The sequence below is a fragment of the Clarias gariepinus genome, chromosome 23, assembly GCF_024256425.1.
Source record: "Clarias gariepinus isolate MV-2021 ecotype Netherlands chromosome 23, CGAR_prim_01v2, whole genome shotgun sequence".
NCBI lineage: Eukaryota > Metazoa > Chordata > Actinopteri > Siluriformes > Clariidae > Clarias > Clarias gariepinus.
This window is the reverse complement of record NC_071122.1, coordinates 23369759-23390749: the sequence shown is the minus strand read 5'-3', so window position 1 is coordinate 23390749 and position 20991 is coordinate 23369759. Positions and strand designations below refer to the sequence as shown.

The window sequence follows — 20991 nt, the reverse complement described above, 5'->3', positions numbered from 1 at the left end:
AAAACAAATGTAAGTCGCTCTGGATAAGGGCGTCTACCAAATGCCTAAATGCAAATGATCCCATAGTGAAGTCTCATGTTGTCAAACTGACCTGATGAAGGAATGGTCCAGTTGGGGGAAAATAAACTCAGCTGCAATGAACAAAACGTTGCTGTGGATTAATATTGTAAGATCATAAGCAAGCAGCAGTCATGTTGGACGATTCTGAAAAAAGGCAGAGGATTGGGCTCCGTCTGTGAGTCTGGTCCTTCCTTCTGTCATGTTAAGAAGTTTTCAGTTTTCACTCTGGCCTCTGGCTCGCACGTTAAAGATCTAAACTCTCTAAGGTACATCTGGATTTCAGCAGCGGACTCAGACTCGAACTGAACATCTGGAACATAAATCTCCCAACCCTAAATTTTCTTCAGATTCGATCTGAGCCATCACTGTTATTGTACAAAACTGTTCATCTAAAACTGAGATGATGAGATTTTAAAAATCTTGTTTTGTTTTGAAAGAGGAAGATTTAAGCAGGAAAGTTCAAACCTTTTGTTACTGTAAACTCATACCATGAGTGAAAAACTAAGTTTTAGCTGACTTACATGCATTTTATCCTAGGATTTACCGATGTAGAGTTACCGGCGTATCCAGACTAGACTAAATGAGTGAATAATGAGCTGAGAGTGGGTTGGAGCGGATCACCTGCGGGATAAAAGTTGCAGAGTCGTGATTAAGACACTGGACGTTACTTGGAGTTATTTACTCTGTGCTCTCACGCCGATGCGTGTCGTGTCGTGTTCTGGTCTGGTTTCTGGAGCCCTGCTCTGCATCTCGGATCTCTGGGCTAATTAACCCAGATGAGGATATTAATATCGCCGTTGAGATGGAGGGTCCGGGCTCAAAGTGGGACAGAGACGTACATGGAGGAGAGAGAGAGCGGATTTAAGAATGACGACTCTGTGAAGTGGGTCGCTCCGGGCCCCTCCTCCGTGTGGCGCTGGGGAGCGACGCTGTTACTATATCCAAACACCCGGAGGCTCTTCTTAATTGCTTGTTACCCCTGAGCTTTATCTCCAGTGGAAAGAACTGTTAAAGGGGAAAGTGGCGTTTTTTTAATCTCGACTAAGAGATAGAGTATGAGAAACCTGGACTGGTGTTTACAACGAGGAACATAAGTGGCTCAGGATTGTAGACCAGCAAGTTCAACATACATTCCAGTTAAAGACAGATTTATGTGGAAGGAGAATTTGCACTGCAGAGTGTTGAGAGAATATTAATGTATTTGTATACTGTATATTTGTATAAGAGTAATGAATGTTGTGAAATATATTAAGAAATCAGAGGCCAGCTGAGAATTCTGAAATCTCTGAAATCTAAATTACCAGTTTGGGAATTGTACGTTGTTTTTTTTTTTTTTCAGAATGTTTAGTTATCAATTCAGGAAAACAAGAATTTTTTGAACTCTGTACTAACAATTCGAGAACAGGATGGCACTGAGCGATTTTCGTAAATGTTTAAACCAGTTTAAGAACCAGTTGGAACTTTACAAAAGCTGTGACTTTACACTTTATTCTGCCCCATGACGACATGGTTTCTACAATCCACTTCAATTCTTTTTATTTTATTATACTGTTATTTAATATTTGTACATAATATAAAATAAAATTTCATTTTTACAGCTAAAGGTTTTTTTTCCGATATGTTTATATATTTCTAATTTGTAAAAGTTCTCTTATTTCATACTTTATATTCTTACTGATAACTCTATTTTCTTATTTTCATTTTCATCAGCGGTCGTATAAGCATTTCACTTCTTATCATACTGACAAATTTAATTTGAATTTGATGCTAAATTAATAGAGTGAGAACCAGTTGGGAATTTATAAATCGTCTCAACGGTAAACTGATAGTCTGAGTTGGGAATCTGGAATTTTCTGAAATTGCCATCTTTTTTTTTTTTTTTTTATGCCAAACATCAATGAGTGTAATGTCAGGATTTAATCATATTTAAATGAAACATTTTCTATCAGCAATCTGGATGAAACCCACACAGACACGTGAAGAACATGAGACCATGTAAACAGTAACAGCGGCGCTACCCACTGTACCACCGTTAGCAAAGAAAAACTGTGTGGGTTTTTACAAAGAAGTGACAACTAAGTTTCTGAATCCGCATTTAATTATGACTGTTTTATTAAGACGTGCTGTGAGACAATAATGCAGATGTATCTGAGCTTTAAATGTAAACAGTAATGACGTAACCGGTGGTAACGATGCATTACAAACTGTGACTAACACGTCAGAGTCACTTCTCTACTGTCTAATCAGTGCAAGACTGAAATGTCTAAAGGGAGGAAGCCAGTGCAGCTCTGTGCACCACACACACATTCTTTCCTCTGGAGGTCTCCTGCACCAGGAGCATCACTTCTCTGTGTGTGTCCTCCCGAGTAATCAAAGGTAAGTTCCTCGCCTGGCTCTATGTCACGGCTGGAGAACAGAGCCAGCCTGGGCACCACGGAGTGGACACGCACGGGCACCATGGTCAGGTTAGGCTGGCACGAGTGGTTGAGGAAGCGGCCCACGTTGCCCACGGCGACAGGATCCACAAACGTCACGCCCATCCTCTGTGAGCCGCCGTGCTCCTGCACGGAAATAATGTAATTTTTATCCTCAGACGTCTGGGACAGCTGTCTCCGCCGCGCCTCCTCGAACCCGATCACTTCCCCGGCGTACTCGCACACAAAACTGCCACGTTTCATGGCTTCCAGGGTCACGACCCCCCAGCCACGGTTCTCAGTTCGAATAACACAGAGGCGGGTCTGCAGGCCGTTCTGGACCACACGAGACTGGCAGGATTCACTACACACACACAGGGCGTTACATTCAAACACAGGCTGGCTGTAAGACGCGGCCGACTCCTTATGCTGCTCCAGTAAACCTTCCTCGGTGTACATCAGGCCGAAACGCAGGCACGGGCAGCTGGGCGGCACACAAGATGTCAAACGACATGAGCAGCCTGGCAGGGTCACTTCACTCGGGTCAACGTCACAGCCCGCACCCCGAACGTTCTCTGGAGTGTACTGAAGCACACACACACACACACACACACACACACTGTTTTCAAAATATATATAACCTAATGAACAGTATCCTTGAGAAGAAAGCTGAAAACATACATCATCTAAAGACCATATACACCAACTGTTTACAGTCTTCACTACAACAAGAGGTTCATTTTAATTTGTCTGAATCTATACAAATAAAAGTGATGTTTTGTCTGTACATTGGGTCAGAACTTGTTCTTGTAACGATATCTTTACGTTTCATACATTTAAGGACCTGAAACCAGTCTCCGAAAAATTTCAGAATTTAATGAAAAGTTGCCAGTTGTTCAGTATCTGCCTGATGTTTAACCTGCACCATAAGTGAAATCTAAATGTGGAATAAAAGTGATGTTATGAACAGTTATGTGTCGGATTTAATAATCTACCTTAAAATAATCTACTAATGCGCTACTGTCTCAATGTAAACAAACACCTGCACCAATAGATATTAATTAGAAAAGATAAAGTGAATATTTTGACTGGGATTAGTTCATATTTTCACTTTGGCTGAAATAACAGCGCTGAAGTGGTATAAGTGAATTTTAACACGCTGGAGTGGTTTTAAGACAAAACTTCATCTTTATCCTTTTATCTACTTTTTCCATTTCTCATCTGTGATTCACTCTCCGATTACCGAACAGGGAGTGTATTTGTCTGACCACCAAAGAAAGACAACTTAGTGTAAACAAGGCGTAAGATACTCAACCTTACAGAATGGGATTTCTTTGTATTAATAAGTTAGACAGAGAGTTCTGCTGTACAGAGAGACACACAGACATGTACGAGGGCTTCAACCTCAAATAATAATAATATCACTGATTACATTAAAGATCAGCAGATTATTTATAGATTTACTTTTTACTATTTATACAAACTCTTTTCCTGAATAAATAACTATAATAATATCCTCGATAAGAAAAATGAAAACGCACACCATATTAAAACGTTCAGTGCTGACTGTTTTCTTTTAGTTGATTATAATTTGTCTGATTTAAGATAAAAATAATAGCTTCTTAGAAACAAGTGATTAAACAAGTTAAGTTTTAAACTATAAATCGTAGATATGCAGGAAATGCTCTACTGTAGGTCTGAGAGTGAGATTATGCTGCCATCTTGTGGTCGTAAAGATGAACTGCAGCTTAGCGCGAGATCAGAGAGATTGTATTTTATTTTTAGAGGTCGGCCATTTAAAAACAAACAAAAACAAAAAACAAAAAAACAGGAATCTACCTGGAATCTGGGCACGGTTTCTTGATTCTCATCTATATCGATGCAAACAGGGACATTTTCCAGACCATGGCTGATGTCACCACTCATTATTATTTATACATTAAACACTACATGCGAATAACACTTATCACATAAACACACCAGAATCATAAACCATTACACAACCTAAAGTTATAATATTTATTTAAAAAATAAAAATAAAATAAGCCTATCACTCCTAAAAGCACCAAACACCAGACAACCGGAAACAGGAAGTAGCTGAGTCACTGCACTGAAACAGATCCACTTCAAATGTAAAGTCCCTAAAGTCTACTAGCAGTTAACATTTAAATGCTTGTCATTAAACACTAAACTATTATTTTATCATTTATTTAATGTTATGTTATGTTATTATTTTTTTTTTTTACTTTCTTTGGCATTTAAATCAGTAAATGTATAGTACACACACAACGACTGCGTCCTAAATAGAGGACCAACAAGAGCACTAACAAACCCACAGTCTGTCCAAAAACAAACACCAAACTTGCACATATGGACAGAGTTTTCAGACATGACTGCTTACTGTTTAGTACCGTCACCTCACACCCTTCAGGGTTGCAGGTTCGTATCTCACCTCCAGTCTGTGCGTGTGTGTGAGTTTCTCCCTGTGATTGCCCAGTTTCCTTCCGCAGTCTAAAGACATGTCCTGTACACATTGATTGGCCAAGTGTATGACGACTGTGTGTGTGTGTCCTCAATCACCGACCGAGAAAAAATAAAAAAAAATCAACAATCAGCTGGAAAATTCATCAACGCTTACAGTTTTCTGGGATTCTCAAGGAATACCAGAAGTATTGGAACATTGTCAGGAAAAAAGGTCCAACAATCCACAGTGCTCGTTACAGTGAGACGCTTATTGACACTTTGGATTGAGCACAGAGGACCGATATCCACTGCTATGTGTCGTGATCTCGCATGACGATCCACGTTCGCACACTTCTGCACACACTGTCGACATTGCAAAAATTAGATGGTGAGGTGTTAAAGCATCCTACCTATAGTCCCAATCTCGCTCCATCTGACTTTCGTTTCCTGAAAGCAGCCCTACGAAGATGAAGATTGACTCCTGATGAAGAAGTGAAGACAGCGGTGCATTTGTGGCTCATTATGCAACACTGTTTAATGAGGGAATAAGAAAGCGTGGTGACAGATGGACAAATTCTATTGAAAAGCAAGATTATGTCGAAACAATATGTATTTGTCTTTTCTAAATGTCAACTTAAAGAACCAGAGTGCAAATAATTTTTGACCTACCTTCGTAATCTACAGTCCAGTAGTGACACATGTCTCGATTTTTATTTTCCTTTCCCTTTCCCTGTCCGTGTCCTTATCCTCTACAGGTCATTGATTTTCATCTGTTTCTACAGTAGCTACACTTAAAGATGTGAAACTAGTTGATGTTAAGTTAAGGTCGTGTTCTTACACTCACTATATACAGTCACTGCTTCACCGGCTTCTTTTTTTACCCCTCTCACTTCACTAAATAAAGCAAACAGCAACAAAAGCCAACCTTGTCATGTCTCGGAGGAACCACAACATGTAAATTCTATTATCCCGAAAGTATCAGAAAAGTACCGACACTGGAGACTCCTTCTATAAACATTATAAACAATTAAGGTAAGCTTTACCATATCAGTAACATTTCTTCGCTCTAATAAAACTTTTCACTTTTACACAGCGCTTCCACCATACATGTCCCTGTGAATGCCTTGTTCCAATAAAAACGAATACTACGACTGTCAGAGATAATTAACGATAAAGTAATCAACCAAACAGAAGCAAGAAAGCAGCACGGTAGTTAAAAACACTCAAAAATTACCACAAGACACAAAAAGTCATGTTATTTAATTTATTTTTTTTTGTAACCACAATACATCAAAGTATGAGCGTTAAAACACAAAATGGGCTGTAGAGAGGCGTCATCACTCCCGCGCAGGCTAGATTGTCACGTGGGTCAAAATGGTCAGACGTCTCTCCCCAGACACTCGCCCCCGCCGTGTGAAAGATGTGCTATTGCATGAGAAACTCACAGGGCATGTGAGTTTCTGCCAACGCTGGCGTTTGCATTCCAACAGTTACAAAATATATACAGAAAACTGGTCTCTCTCGCACGCACACACACACACACACACACACACACACACACACACACACACACACACATACATACACACAGGGCAGAGAGTAAACTAATTACATTTTCGTTTTTTAAAAAATTAACCATTACTGCACGGGTCCTCCCCCATAACATCACATCACACTCATTGCATCCAGTACATCATATTTAGTGTCTGAATTTCCCCAGTTATTAATATCTGCTCAAATGGAATGAGGACACGATAAAGGACCAGACGTATGTGCAAGCACCACATAGACAGTAACAAGCCAAGTAAGGATAGAGAAAAGAGAAAAAAGGAAAAAAAAGTACATCTGTTCATACTGAGGCAGAAAATGTAATTCAAATGGTCACACGTGAATCATCATGGTCCCAAATGATAAAGCCGCAGTGAGGAACTGCTATACAGCTGGGTTTAACCCCTTTTTTTACCATTCAATCTGTTCAAAAGTTCCTTTTCTAAAACCTAAAATCGGGGCGAGCAGTTCCTCACGGGGGCTTTAAGAGGCTGGTCGGAAAACAGTCGCTTGGTAATTTAAGGTGAATAAAAACGTGAAAGGAACAAAATAATGGTAATATTAAACGGTGTGTGGCCATTTTGTCTCGTCTTCTGCGTCAGAAAGGTTAGGTCAGCGTTTCCCCCTTTGTAACCTTAAACAGAGAGAGCAACAGTAAGTTTCAGCTTAACGTCAACTGTTTATTGAAAGTAAATCATAACCTCATTTGTAAAGTCAGCTGTATTTTCCCAAGACAATAATTTATTTAAAGCTGTAATAAACGACATCGCTGACCTCGACCTGTCTGAGAAACACTCTTACTTAAGCTCGATCGGTCTTCTCCTGGCCTTATAATCACTATAATCACATATAATAACTCACCCTGGCCTCGATATACTCGATCCTTCTCTCCAGGGCGGTCAGCTTCTCGTTCAGTGTGGCTAAACGAGACCTGCAGGACATATCTGAAAAAAGGAAATTGTTAAAAAAATCTTTTTTTGTATTTAATTACAGTTCATCAGTTAAATACAGTTTGTATTTAATTACAGTTCCGATCAGGGTTTCTGTGTTGTGTTCTTTATTTATAAGAGCAAAAATAACTATTCTAAACAATAGTGCACAAGATTATACAAGATCTGAGAAAGTCTTATGTCTTATAAACTTGTATTTATTGGGAACAACACACACAACCTATTCTATCGTCTTATTATTTCATGTAAAAAATGATCCGCACTTTGGAAGATGATTGTTTTTCCATTAATGTATGGAAAAAAACAGATACACAATTTTCCCCTGCTTTTCAATACACTGTCAGTCAACATGATTTCGTATTCCCTCATTAAAAAAAGCTTTACTCTGAGCTGTAAGCCATGAATGCACCACTGTCATTACATATTCATCAGAAGTAAATCTTCGTCTACGTTTCAGGGGACAAAACAGGTCTAATGGAGCGAGATCAGGACTTTAGGGAGAAGATGCTTTTAACACATCAAAACAAAGTTTTAGTAAGTGTCAACGCAAAATCACAATACCCTGGGATAACAGTCCTCTACGTTAAAATCAAAGTTTAGTTCTCAGCTCTTCAATAAGTGTCTCACTGTAACGAGCACTTGATTGTTAAACCTTTTTCCTGATAATGTTCCAATATTTCTGGGCTGTGAGAATCCCAGAAAACTGTAGGCGGTGATGAATTTTCCAGCTGATAGTCGACTTTTGCACTTTTTCTCGGTATGCGATTAAGGATGTTTTATGTTCAATACTCTGTTAGCCGTTTACGCTCAGACTAGTAGTGATGAATCTGTGCGTCATCACCACGAGTGTATTAAACAGAAGGTTAACCAGAGTGAGGATCATTTTTGATCCACTGGTTATTTAACCTAGCAAACTAGGGCTGAAACGGTTCCTTGAGTAACCTGAGTAATTTGATTACAAAAAATGATTGAGGCAAAATCTTCCGCCTCAAAGCTTCTTTTAATGAATGTTAAAAGCTTGTGTTATGCCGCCAGTAAACACAGACGAAGAAGAAGCGCTTACGTTCCCCACAAAGTGAAAGGAGACGCAAACAGTTAGCTGTGTTGCGGGCTGCAAAATGGAAGGGAGCAATAAAATAAAATTAATTTAATGTGCACCTTAGTTTTTTCGATACTTAGTTATTTTAAAATACCTTTTTTTTTTTTTGCATCTGAGAAAAGGCTTCAAAATAAGAATGTATAGCACTGTAATGCACTTAATTTCAGTCAACATTAAACTATTCCTTTTATTGTGAATAATGAGAATGTTTATATTTATTAAAACGCTGTATGCTTTAAAAAAGTTGTTTTCTAAAACAGAAAACCAATTAATCTTTCTCTCATATATTTTACATAGCTGTTTAATTAAGCAAAATACATTTTATCCAATTACTCGATTATCAAAATATTCGATAGCCACAGCCCCAAAACAAAAACATAAACTAAGAAATATACAAATGTGTATATATATATATATATATATATATATATATTTTTTAACACTATCTGGTTAGTAACTTGACATAAGTGTAGTTAAACTAAATAAAACCTGTATTTTATCACTTCACACTAAATTACCCAGCTATAATAACTCTATAATGATTTATATATTAACTTATTTAATAATTTCTCTCCTCTATTAGCACTAATGCTAACTCCACACAAACACTGTATCTGACTAGCAGTGCTCTCTGTATGCTAGCTAGCTTCACTAACAAGCAGGAAGGCGTGCAAATTCGTCTCTGTGACGATAATTTCTACTACATTGGCGTGTGGAACGTCTTTAAAGTGAATATTACATATTTATAAATGAGTAATAAAGCTTTTAAGAGCCCCAGAGAGCTTTATGGAGCGGCACAGGAAGCTGACTAGCCGGACTAGCGCAGTTAGCATTAGCAACACCCAACAACAAGCGGCTGTTTACAACCAAACGCTTGTCTTTCCAACACCAAACCCACCGAACGAGTTGAGGAAGTCGGCTATTTTCTTAATGCTGCTCGTAATCACTTCGATGTACTCGCGGTTCGCCCAGTCCTGGTGGATTTCTCTCTGCACTGGATCTTCCTGCCCGGCCATTTTCACTCCAGCTGCTCGGCTTGGGCGTCGCACTTTATTTTTTCCGCGCTCAATCGCGCCGCCTGGCGTACAAAGTAAAAAATAATAATAATAATAATTTTCCCACATTCACGTTAGTTGACACTAGGGGGCGCGGGTGAGCAAATGAAGATACAGTACTGCGATTCCGTTAGTGTATAAGCATGTAAATGTCTGAAATAGCAGGTTTTAATGCAAAGTTACTGGTTTGGCTGAATATTTTCTTCCGAGTTTCACTTGTATGTGTGTGTGTGTGTGTGTGTGTGTGTGTGCGCGCGCGTGTCCCATAATGCTTTGACTCTTTTATTTTAATGTCAGACACCATACATACAGAATTTTATTTTTTTTATCTCTTTAATTTTTTATGCCATGCAATGAATCAATTTCTTTCTGGGTCCAGGTTCAATTCCCACTTCAGGGTCTGTATGCATGAAGTCCCCCACAGTCCAAAGTCATGCAGATTAGACAAATTGGTTTTCCCAAATGGCCTTTTTGGCCCAAATGGTTATTGTGTGAATGAGCGTGTGAGTGTGTGTGTGTGTGTGTGTGTGTGTCTGTGCCCTGCTATTAATTGGCACCCTGTCCAGAGTGTAACCCTTTTCGTGCTCTTAGTCTACTGAGATGAGGTCCAGGCCCCCTGTGACCAAGCACCGGGAGATGGGAATCAAACCTGGACATTTGAGGTGCAAGGCGACAGTGCTAACACCTACACCACCATACCGCCTATAATAATAATATTAAAGAATTTTTCTCTCTATGGCAACTTGCAAACCATTAATCAGCAAGTAAAAACAACTACAGGGTAAAGTATTATTATATATTATATTATAAAGTAATAATTATATTTATTTTCCAATAGTCTGCTCGAGTCTGATTATTAATTATCAATATTATTAATAGACAAACATTATGTTCTATAATTAGGATTATTACAGCTTATTGTTTTTGTAATTATCCAGCAGTAATCCTGTATATGAGAAAGTTTAATGATTCTAATGTTTATATAGTATTTTGATTCATTATTAAAAACTTTACAATAATTTAAAATCCCTTCTTTATAGCTGGAGTTATTAAAGATAAATTATTGCCCAAATCTTTTGTTTTGAATATACACTATATTTAAGTGAGTTGAAAAGTTTTCCTATCCTTGTTAGCCATCTTAGTGAGTTACTGTATTAGTAATATAATATACTACATCATGTATTATAAAACATATAATACATCATAATACTCATACACGAAACGGCCCGAATGATGAACTGACTGTAAACATGGTGCAAATGTCAACTTGTAATAGGCCTCGATACACTTTCCTAGCTTAAAAATTTCTTTTAACTTTGTCTTAAGTGAGACTTAATTGTGCCGTTAAACAACTTAATGATGACGACTAGAGCATGTAAATAGGGCTAGAAACTCTTTCTTTATGTTAGCGTAATTACGTAACTTTTTATATTAATTGTTTTGAAGATAAACTTATGTTAATTAACTAATATTGTTATTTTTCAATAATATATAGGATTATTGAATATATATAAATAAAACAGACAATATATTTTTTTTTTACTTTTAGATCACGGCTGAGAAACTGCAGACAAGAACTTGCAAAGGCCTCACTGTAGGTCAAGTAACAAACCATCATGAGGGGCACTAAAGCTCCACCTCCATCTCAGGACCTGGATCTGTCCTTTATGTCTCATGTCCTCTCCCTACTCGCCATCCTGAGACGCTTCATACAGTAATCACAGCGTTACACAGCGCAAAGCTGACTGCAGATGTGTGTGTGTGTGTGTGTGTGTGTGTGCTGTGGGTTTGGTGATTAACTTTAATGATGTGCTTCATGCACATGGTTCATAACATCTCTAAATATTCTTCACACCCACTATGGACAAAGTTAAATGGCTGCAGTAAGTAAGTGAGAAAGTACGGAAGAATCTAATGAAAGAAGAAAGAACTGACTTGAAAAGTAAGTACTGTACGTGAAATGTTTGAATCAGGAGACTGGCATCTTTTAACTGGTGTCTCTTATTACCCAGTGTTTTTTTTTTTTGCCAAGTGTATTAGGTTTAAATAATTAAATAAAGCCAATATTTATGGTCATGTGTTCTGACTGTCGTCCAGCTGCATTGACGTTCCGTTCTTCCTCCTGTTTCATTTCTGAAGAGAGCTCCAGCATGAAGATTTTAGATGACTTGAAGATGAATTCGGAGTTTGAGAACGAGTGCAGGCAGACAGGAGTGAAGACAGAGGTGTGGAGGAGGAGGAGGAGGAGGAACGTGGCTTGGTTTTGGACATAGAGCAGAACCCGTGAGACTTTTTTTGTCTAATAGACAGTACAGTGATAATGGACTAAACCCTGGTCATGGCTCAGAGACACGGAGCTCCTCAATCAAGTGGTTAAAAACACCAGAGGATGCTGTGCAGGTTTAAACAGTGGGTGTGGTACCGTTTCAGTACACCACAGAAGAAGTGTCCTGAGTTTAAGACATGCGTTTTACTTTAACATAAATCCCTGGAGGTGCAAGGCGACAGTGCTAACCTCTACACCACCGTGCCGCCTCATAATAAAATTTATTTGACTATGAATAAAAATATAAGTGATCTGAGTAAGTGATTGAGTATTTTCTTTAACTACTCCATCAATAAGTTAGCTGACTGGAAAAATCTGATTTTGCAACTTGTTTTGATTTTATTCCTGCTCATAAAAGTTTTATTGTCTTGAGATTAGACATGAAAGTGTTACAACCTTGTCCTGACTACAGTGAGAACTTAATCTTTAACCTTTACAGTCACTTATTAAGATTATTCTCAGTTTTTTCCTGGTTTTGAAATTTTCCTAGTCAGCATGGAAACCATAGTGCATACATGCAGTTTCTCTTCCTCTCTCTCCCTCTCTCTTACTTTCTCTCTCTCTCTCTCTCTCTCTCTCTCACACACACACACACTAAATTACTCTTCGACACCTTTTAAAGACATAACAAAAAATCATTTCTTTCATTTTCATAAGCTTTATTTGGTTTCAGACAGCTGTATGGAGAAGCTGAGCTCTGCTGTACACGGCTAAATTACGTCTGTTAATAATAAGCGTTTACGTTCACATCCGTCACCACCCTCAGTACAGATTTCAAGCGGTGCCTTCATACAGTAAACGTCCTACAAAACAGTCGCACTCTAATCGGGTCAGCACAGCCAGCTGAATTCACACCGCCATCTTTCTCCGCAGGCAGCAGTCTGATAAGACGGGCGTGGCCGTGCCACCTCTCTATCTGCTCACACCCGCCTCTGATGCCAGGACGGTTTACTTCACTTTCTTGAGGAGCTCTTTAATGTCAGCCTCGATGTCACTGGTCAGGAAGAACCTGCTGTAGCGCTTGAACGGTGTCCCATCGGGGCCGACGAGGAACTTCTCGAAGTTCCACGAGATGTCGTTCCTGCACACAGGACTCCAGATGATGAACTTGGGGTCGGTCATGAGGGCGCTAGGATTGTCACTAGGGAAGGGAAGCTTCTCTTTGAGAAAAACGAACAGGGGGTGCGCGTCCTTGCCGTTCACATCAATCTTTTCCAGCAGCTGGAATCGAGGCTCGAAGCCCTTTCCAGGACGCACATACCTCAGGCTGTTCAGGATTTCTTCATTCTTGCCGTTTTCCTTATTTTAAAGAAAAAGAAATTAAAGAAAACCAAAAAGCAGCAATCAACTAGGCTGTAATTACAAAACCCTAAACGATTCTATTTGTGAACTAAAACACATTTATGCTGACAAAACTAATTTTCAGCATAGAGTTTGATCACCTGGCTCAATTTAAATTTGATCAGTACAGACATTGCAGAAATCCAGGTGCTGATTCCTAATTATATTCCTAATGAACAAGTCAGAGGCGGCAGTGATGAGGAAAAGGAATGTAGAAGACACATTGAGATGAACCACAACCTTGAGCAGTCTTGAATTAGACAAATCCTACTGTAGCTAATGCTGTGACTGGACTTTGCATATTGTGTTATAGAAAACACACGCACACACACACACATACACCTAGACATGGGCCTTACCTGATGGCCGAACTGGTTGCAGGGAGCTCCCAGCACGACAAGCCCCATCTCCGAGTATTTGGAGTGAAGCTCGTTCATCTGAGTGTAGTCCCTGACCGTCGTGCCTCAGAGAGACGCCACATTCTCGATCAGCACCACTTTCCCCTTCAGCGAGGAGAAACTGAGAGTCTCACCTGACAGCAGCTTAGCTGAAAGATCATAGTAGTTCTTAGCCATGTTGACAGGAATAAAGATATGCGTGCACTGAGAGGTTTGCGCACCCTGCTTTAGTTTAAAGATCGTTTGGGCGGGGCTGAGGCCGTGCGTAAAGAGGAGTGCATCAGACCTTGTGGATTGTTTGTCCTGCCAATCTCCATGTCCAAGCTGTTTCAGTTTTTACTGGATTAGTCACTAATTATACAGTTTTCTAATAGCTACAGTGATAAGTGTACTACTCTTAACACTAACATATGAATTTACAAAAGAAAATTCACTTCAGGGTACCACTCCGGTGACATACAGTGTACTTTGCCCTGAAATTTGCGAAATACATATACTTGAAAATATTTAAATCTATAACATGATACTACTGTGTACAGTATTATACGTACTACACATTCTACACGGAATGGGCAAAAGTATGTGAACACCTGGCTGTCAAAGTACAATACAGTTGTATGGAATGTCTTTGTGTTCCGTAACAATACAATCTCCTTTCACAAAGCCGGCTGCATGGAGACACGTCGTGTTAAAGTTGGAATGCAAGAACTCGAGTGTCCTGCACAACGTCTGTGAACATCTTTAGGATGAACTGGAACACAGAGTGCACCCCAGGCCTTCTCGTCTAACCTCAGTGACTAACCTCACTAATGCGCTTGAGGCTGATTGTGGAACAGCTCTAGTTGAAAGCCTTCCTGGAGAAATTAAGATAATAAAGGGACAGCTCTGAAAATCAGAATTGAGGTGTAATTACTGTAAGTCTTGGTTGTTATAAATTTAACTGCTCTGCCCACAGACTACCCAAAATATGACCTATGGTAATGAACTTGTATTCACCTCAATTCTGATTTAAGACAGATTTGGAAAAAAAAATTGGGAAAAAACCCGAACTATCCCTAGAAAACAAAACATGATTTTAGAACAGGCAATCGTAAGGTTTTATAATATGATGAGAGAGTTCCTATGCCTATAAAACAACACCCTCATTGCACTTCCTTACTTCCTATAGCTCATATACAGACAAATATAAATCCAAACAGGTCGTGTTCACTAGAACCCATTTATTTAACCAGAAAATGCAGACAACTTATTTCCTATTTTCTGTCTGTCTCAGGGTCTTTCCATGAATTATGGGTTAATGACTGGTACTTCTGATGTTTGGGACGTATGTGATATAGGGGACATGGACAAATCCTTGAATATTTTAACAGAATATAACAGAGATCTTTAAACATCCTGCGTACTTAGGGCACAAGTTGGGGTAATCCATGCCAATCCATCGCAGGGCACACACACACACACACACACACACACACCAGGCAATTTGTGAATGGCAATTAGCTTAATCTGGATGTCTTTGGACTGTGGGAGGAAACTGGAGTATCCGGAGGAAACCCACCAAGCACGGAGAGAACATGCGAACTCCATACACACAGACCCGAGGCAGGAATCTAACCCGGACCCTGGAGGTGCAAGGGAACAGTACTAATCACTACGCCACCATGACTCTATTCAGATGCTCTTGTTTTTTAAACCTTAGACTGAACACTATTTAGTCACGTGTCCACATACTATTTGCTTGGCCATAAAGTATACTTATTGACAACAATAATTTGTGTTATATAGTATAGCGAAAAAAAAAGGATTAATTAAAGCTATAAGAGGGATGCTTAAGGTGTAATGGTATTTCATGTTAAAACTGTATAACCACGGACCAGTTGTATGCGTTTCCCGTACGCAGCATTGATCAAAATAAATACCTCGTTTTAAAATCGGACGCGTCCAAAAGTTTTTCAATCCGTCAAGCAATTTTTGTTTTGTTTTGCACAGAATCACTAAAATACTTTCATGTACATTTTCATATCGCTGTAATAATACACAATTGAATAGAAATCCTGTAATACATGTCGATAATACAGCTCAGGCATCCGTCATTACACTTTCTCACTTAACCCTGTTTTATAATAAATGGTACATTCCGGAATACCGTTACACCGGTCGCGTTCCAAATCTCACACCGCTCAACTCGACACCTGTGTCACGTGACTATACTCTATTACATTTGCGCCTCAAGGTAGTGACGTCACTATTTAGTGCACTATAACGGTGAAAAACAGGACTATTAGGACACAAAAATGACAAAACAGCGGTGATTTCAGAAGCACTGCGCGCGTTGCTAGGCAACCGATTATAGAACCCGGAAGTGTGTATGCTTTAAGTGTAAATCAGTCGTTGTGGAGGTTTCTAAGCTGATCCACAACAATATTAATTCTTTAATCTTGTTATTTCTTTTTTTCTGACTACGATCTCAGGTGGTCATGTCGGATTTCCCGGTTTGGAGTGTGTTGGTGTGCTCGATGCTGGCTTTCCTGTTCCTGATCATCTCTGTGTATGCAGTGTATTCCGGGCTCCTGACTCAGATCCACATCAGCACCGGCTCCTCTCCTGTTAAAAGCATGACTGTAGCCTATAAATACAGAGAAGGGCCTTATAGAGAGTCCGGCCTGCTGTTCGCGGAGAGCTGCAGAATTGCCCCAGAGCTGCCCAGTGTAGGCGTCTTCTATGATGATCCAAAGAAGGTGAGAGGGGACACCAGTGTGTCCTTAAATCCTGTGTTTCCTGCTTTATTGCATGTTCTGACACTCTGATTGGAGGTGGGGGTGGGGGTGGGGGTGGTGGGGTTGGAGGGGGGTCATTATGGTCCATCATAAAAATCCAGGATGTTCCCGCCAGTGTCCATGTAAGTGTCTTTCAGCAAGTGTGCAAGTTTTCTTACACCATGGCTAAGCTAGATTGCCCCTAGAGTGGACTGGTATCTCATCCAAGGTGTATGTCCATGACGGACGAATAAATGTCCCTTAACGTATAGATGTGCTTGATGTGGTGTGTGTGTGTGTCTCTTACTCGCTCATCGTCTACACCACTTTATCCTGTGTACAGGTTTGTCAGGGTCCTGGAGCCCATCCCAGGAGACTTAGGGCATTGGGGGGGGGGGGGGGGGGCGGGTTATCTATGTCAATCCAACGCAGGGCACACACACTCACATGCTCATTCACACATTACAGGCAATTTAGGAACGCCAGTTAGTCGATTCTGACGACCCACGAGGCAGACCCACGAACCCAGAGGCGGGAATCGAACCCAGACCCTGGAGGTTAGACAGTGCTAACCACTAAGCCATGAGCTTTAGCTTAATCTCATTTGCTGTCTGGAAGCTTGAAATAAAGCTGGACATATTTATCATTTTAATAACCATATAATCTATTTCATTGTTATTATCTTATTATTATATTCAGCATTATATAATAAACGCGCCATGGTTCAGCAGTAAGATTGGAGGATGAGCTTGTAAAGGTGGGGTATTGGTTCCGTTCCTGTTTCTTCTGGCACACTGGGTGACAGATACTCCCCACACTGGAGATATATATCCGATGTTTGGGGGCTGTTACATAACCGATTGTCTTTCAGACACTTCGGGCAACTTGGGAGAACACCAAGCGCAGGGAGAACATGCAAACTCCACGCACAGAGACCCAAGGTGGAAATCGAACCCAGACCCTTGAGGTTTTTTGCTTTTAATCTTGGTAAGCAAGTTATCATTGTAACTTCTATTAATAACAAACAAACAAATAAATGAGTTTGTTTAAGGTTAAGGTGAGACAATAGGGATACTTAAAAAAAAAAGTGTGTGTGTTTGTGTGAGACCACTATGTGGAGCTGTTGATACAGTAATAGCAGAGCACCGCTCTCCTCGGGATCATGTACGTGGGAGGGTTATGGCCGTGTGTGATTATTCAGATATAGGGAGGAAATTAGTGTATCTGATGGAGTTTGGCTGCATTTACACATCATTTGCTCTTTCTAACTGGGATAAATGATGTGATATTTGCGCTCGTGCCCGAATATACTCATTATACACACATACACACACTCACACAGACAGACAGGATGCGTAATAACACACGGAGGTGAAATGAGATGTGATATACAGTAGTATGGGGCGGAGCTGTGATGAAAGGTTATATTAGGTTGTGTAGAATAATAGACATGTCTGGTGTCTGTCCCAGAATTTAGGAGGGTGAATAAATACATAAATGCCATCATAGACATCCTAATACCATGCTGAACGTGATGTGAACATGGAAAGTACTGTCGTTTGTGCTTCATGTCCATATCAACAGTGTCTGATTTCTGATGAACCTTCGTACCAGCTCGGCAAACGTACAGTACGGTGATGAGCTGTGCCTGTGCATGGGGCAAGGCCAACTTTATCATAAAGACACTTGCCATAATTTAAAGAAATACATCAATCAGTCAATCAAAATTTCTATCTTTAAACATAATAAATCAGGTTAGATCATTGTTTTTTCATTTACAAGATGCATGCCTGCATGCATGATCTACGGGCCATGTGGAGATTTATCGTCTCATAGTTTTTTCTTATTTTAACCTTTCCACTTCCTGTCCTTCCCGTATCCATGTCCACGTCTATTGGCCGGTGCTTGTTGCCATGGCACCGATGTGTCAAAAATCCCCGCTGGAATGTAGCACGAGTTGGACTGACAGCTCCTGTGCTCCTTTGCTGAAAGGCTTTTTGTCACTCGAATCCTATTTTTTATGTTTTTTCCTTCCCCAGGCCTCCAATTAGTGAATGGCCCAAACCAATTCTTTGCACAGCTACAGCTAAGTGTTAATCCGGCTCAGCTAATTGGGCTAATGATCCCAGCTCGTTAGCAGAGGGGCCTGGAGCACCGGTGCCAAGGTCAAGGTCAAAAGCCTCAAAAGAGCTGCTTTTAAGGGCCTGAAGGAGACAGAGACAGAGAGAGAGAGGGAAAGAGAGAGAGATGGAGAGAGTAGGACGGAAGGAAGAAAACAATGAACTCTTCAGGGATGGGAGCTCCTGCCTGCCTGCCTGCCTGGCTGCCTTTAGGCACTTCTCGTCATTAGGCTAAATAATACAGCGGAGAGAAGGATGAGAATCACAGACCTCGAGCTGGTTCTCATGGGTGAAAAAGAAAAAAAATCAGGTCAACTTTCTCATTTGGTGAGAGAGCGAAAGTGTGCGGCCGAACAGCATTCTCTCATCGTGTCTCGTCTGACACATAAAAGCCCGGATGCTTAACTCATGTGGGCTGAAAATGAAGGGTTTGTAGTGTATTATAAGGTTGACTCTATCTCTCCTCCTCCTCCTACTTGAGTGAGTGGCACGCTCGCTCTAGTACCGTGTCTGCTAATTGCTACACTCTGTCAATCAAAGCACGAGGAGGACAAGCGCAGCAGGAGGCTCCGACAGTGTGGCCTGCTGTCTGACTCAAAAAAAAAAAAGAAAAAAAAGGAAAGCGGTACAGGTGCAGATGCTGCCGGTACGAGCGCAGTCTCGACCCTAGCCATCTGGAGTTGCTGCAGATGCTCCGGCTTCAGCGTAGTATTCCATGAAGGTGGATTTAATTGATTCAGTGCATTGGAAGATTCATATTACACACCACAGCATAGTCGAACCTCATGTCCTGCCCTTTAACCCCCGTAAGACCGCACTGCCCAAGCAAGGTTGTAAATAGTTAACCTGGAATAATTTGTATAGATCTGGCAACCCATGTCCCACATACTCATGAATTCATTATAACTATGTGACTTTTTCTTTAAAGCCACAATCAGACTCAAGGAAAAGTAACGCAGGCCCACCTTTACATGTGGTGGGTTATTCTGTTACCCCTAAAAGTCTTTTCAACGGTGCCAAATCTAATAGGGTGCACCCTGTATTACTGCACACTTGGTTATTTATATGACTTTTATATGATTTTGTGGGATCTACACCCATCCATATTGTTTTTCTTTACAATCTACTAAGCATTCAGTGTTTTTTTTTTGTTGTTGTTGTTTTTTTAACCAGAGCACTTAACATTTAATACACCCACTCATCACTCACTCATTCTATACCTCTATACTGCTTATCCTGTACCGGGTCACAGGAGGCCTGGAGCCTCTCCGAGGGGACTACAGTGCAGTCAATTTGGAAACGGCAGTTAGCCTAACCTGCAAGTCTTTGGACTGTGGGAGGAAACAGGATCACTCCAGGCAACCCACCAAGCACGGCGAGAACATGCAAACTCCTGAGGCGAGAATCAAACCCTCGACCCTGGCAGTGCAAGGGCACAGTGCTAACCACTACGCCACTGTGCCGCCCACAGTTAAACTCTTTCACACTAAAACTCTTTCACCCTTTTTCTGTAAGGTTTAACATGTACCAAGTATAAGTATCAATATAATAAAATCAGTTAAAAAAATACCAAAATAAAAAAAACCCAAGTCGTGTTATGGTATATGCACGAACGGCGTTCAAGTCAAACCGGGACTTGTGATGAAATCGTTGGTGGGTGAAGCGATTGATGTTTACAGAAGCACAGTGCAGTGACGAGACTCTTAGCCGCAGTAAAACATTAAAGAAGGCTGTGAATGACTGATCCCAGCTGATCCTTAAAAATTGACGTCGCTGACTTGTGGAAGAGACGCATCTGTCTGGTGTCCAAGCAATAAGTGAAACTTTGGGATAAGTGCATTAGCGTAGCAGGGGATTATATAGAGAACTCTCGTATAACTCTCAGAACTGTATTCTGATATTCTGCACAATCAAAAGGTCGGTTTGACTTGAACACCCCTCACTCACCCCTTGAACACCCCTCATTGTCGCAGTTCCAAAAATATTTAATTGGAAATTTCTTTTCCAAATTCATTCATTAAAAGATCCAATTTCCAATATACAATCCATCATTTATTTTTTTTTGTATAGGCCCAATACTAATCCTGCTCGTCACTGATGGATGATGATGTATGCTCACTTCTAATTTCAACCAAACGCTGGATTAAATAAATGGCTGTAGTTGACAAGGTGAACTATAGAATGTTTAGGCCACACCCACTCTGGTCGTATAAGCAGTGGGACATCATGTTGGAGTCGGCATGGGGCGAAGTGAGACAAATGGCTGCTCGGTGACCGTGCAGGATGCGTTCGGTTTAAACCGTGACATTGTTCCCTGATTTTATTCACCTCACATTCATCACTTAGAGCGGAATGAACCAAATTAGTATCCTGCACTCCTCCTTTTTTCCTCCACCTACTTTCTGCAAAAGTGGTTACACACTACACTCACTCCCCTGGGCATCCTTTACGAGTGTGTGTG

General features: G+C 40.5%; 4 protein-coding genes across 5 annotated transcripts in view; 1 reads left to right on the top strand and 3 right to left on the bottom strand.

The window, feature by feature from the left end:
- Nucleotides 1-2155: 2155 nt before the first annotated feature.
- setmar (SET domain and mariner transposase fusion gene) lies at nucleotides 2156-4556 on the bottom strand. Its single transcript, XM_053484397.1, has 2 exons — nucleotides 4314-4556; nucleotides 2156-3059 (listed from the first exon to the last, which is right to left on the bottom strand). The coding sequence occupies exons 1-2, from the start codon at nucleotides 4398-4400 to the stop codon at nucleotides 2304-2306; spliced, it is 843 nt and encodes a 280-aa protein (XP_053340372.1). The 5' UTR covers nucleotides 4401-4556; the 3' UTR covers nucleotides 2156-2303.
- Nucleotides 4557-6187: 1631 nt separating this feature from the next.
- On the bottom strand, nucleotides 6188-9605 carry brk1 (BRICK1 subunit of SCAR/WAVE actin nucleating complex). Its single transcript, XM_053483560.1, has 3 exons — nucleotides 9433-9605; nucleotides 7347-7429; nucleotides 6188-7119 (listed from the first exon to the last, which is right to left on the bottom strand). Exons 1-3 carry the CDS (start codon nucleotides 9548-9550, stop codon nucleotides 7093-7095), a joined length of 228 nt encoding a protein of 75 aa, XP_053339535.1. The 5' UTR covers nucleotides 9551-9605; the 3' UTR covers nucleotides 6188-7092.
- A 2948-nt stretch (nucleotides 9606-12553) lies between these two features.
- gpx1a (glutathione peroxidase 1a) lies at nucleotides 12554-13868 on the bottom strand. The gene is made up of 2 exons (XM_053484615.1): nucleotides 13616-13868; nucleotides 12554-13214 (listed from the first exon to the last, which is right to left on the bottom strand). Exons 1-2 carry the CDS (start codon nucleotides 13829-13831, stop codon nucleotides 12864-12866), a joined length of 567 nt encoding a protein of 188 aa, XP_053340590.1. The 5' UTR covers nucleotides 13832-13868; the 3' UTR covers nucleotides 12554-12863.
- Nucleotides 13869-15828: 1960 nt separating this feature from the next.
- LOC128511144 (testis-expressed protein 264) overlaps nucleotides 15829-20991 on the top strand; it is a 59602-nt gene continuing 54439 nt past the window's right edge. The window contains exons 1-2 of one of the 2 annotated variants that reach the window (XM_053483825.1): nucleotides 15829-15887; nucleotides 16126-16392. In XM_053483825.1, coding sequence (XP_053339800.1) covers nucleotides 16132-16392 — 261 coding nt within the window. In that variant the 5' untranslated portion in view covers nucleotides 15829-15887; nucleotides 16126-16131. The other variant, XM_053483823.1, reaches the window with a different exon arrangement.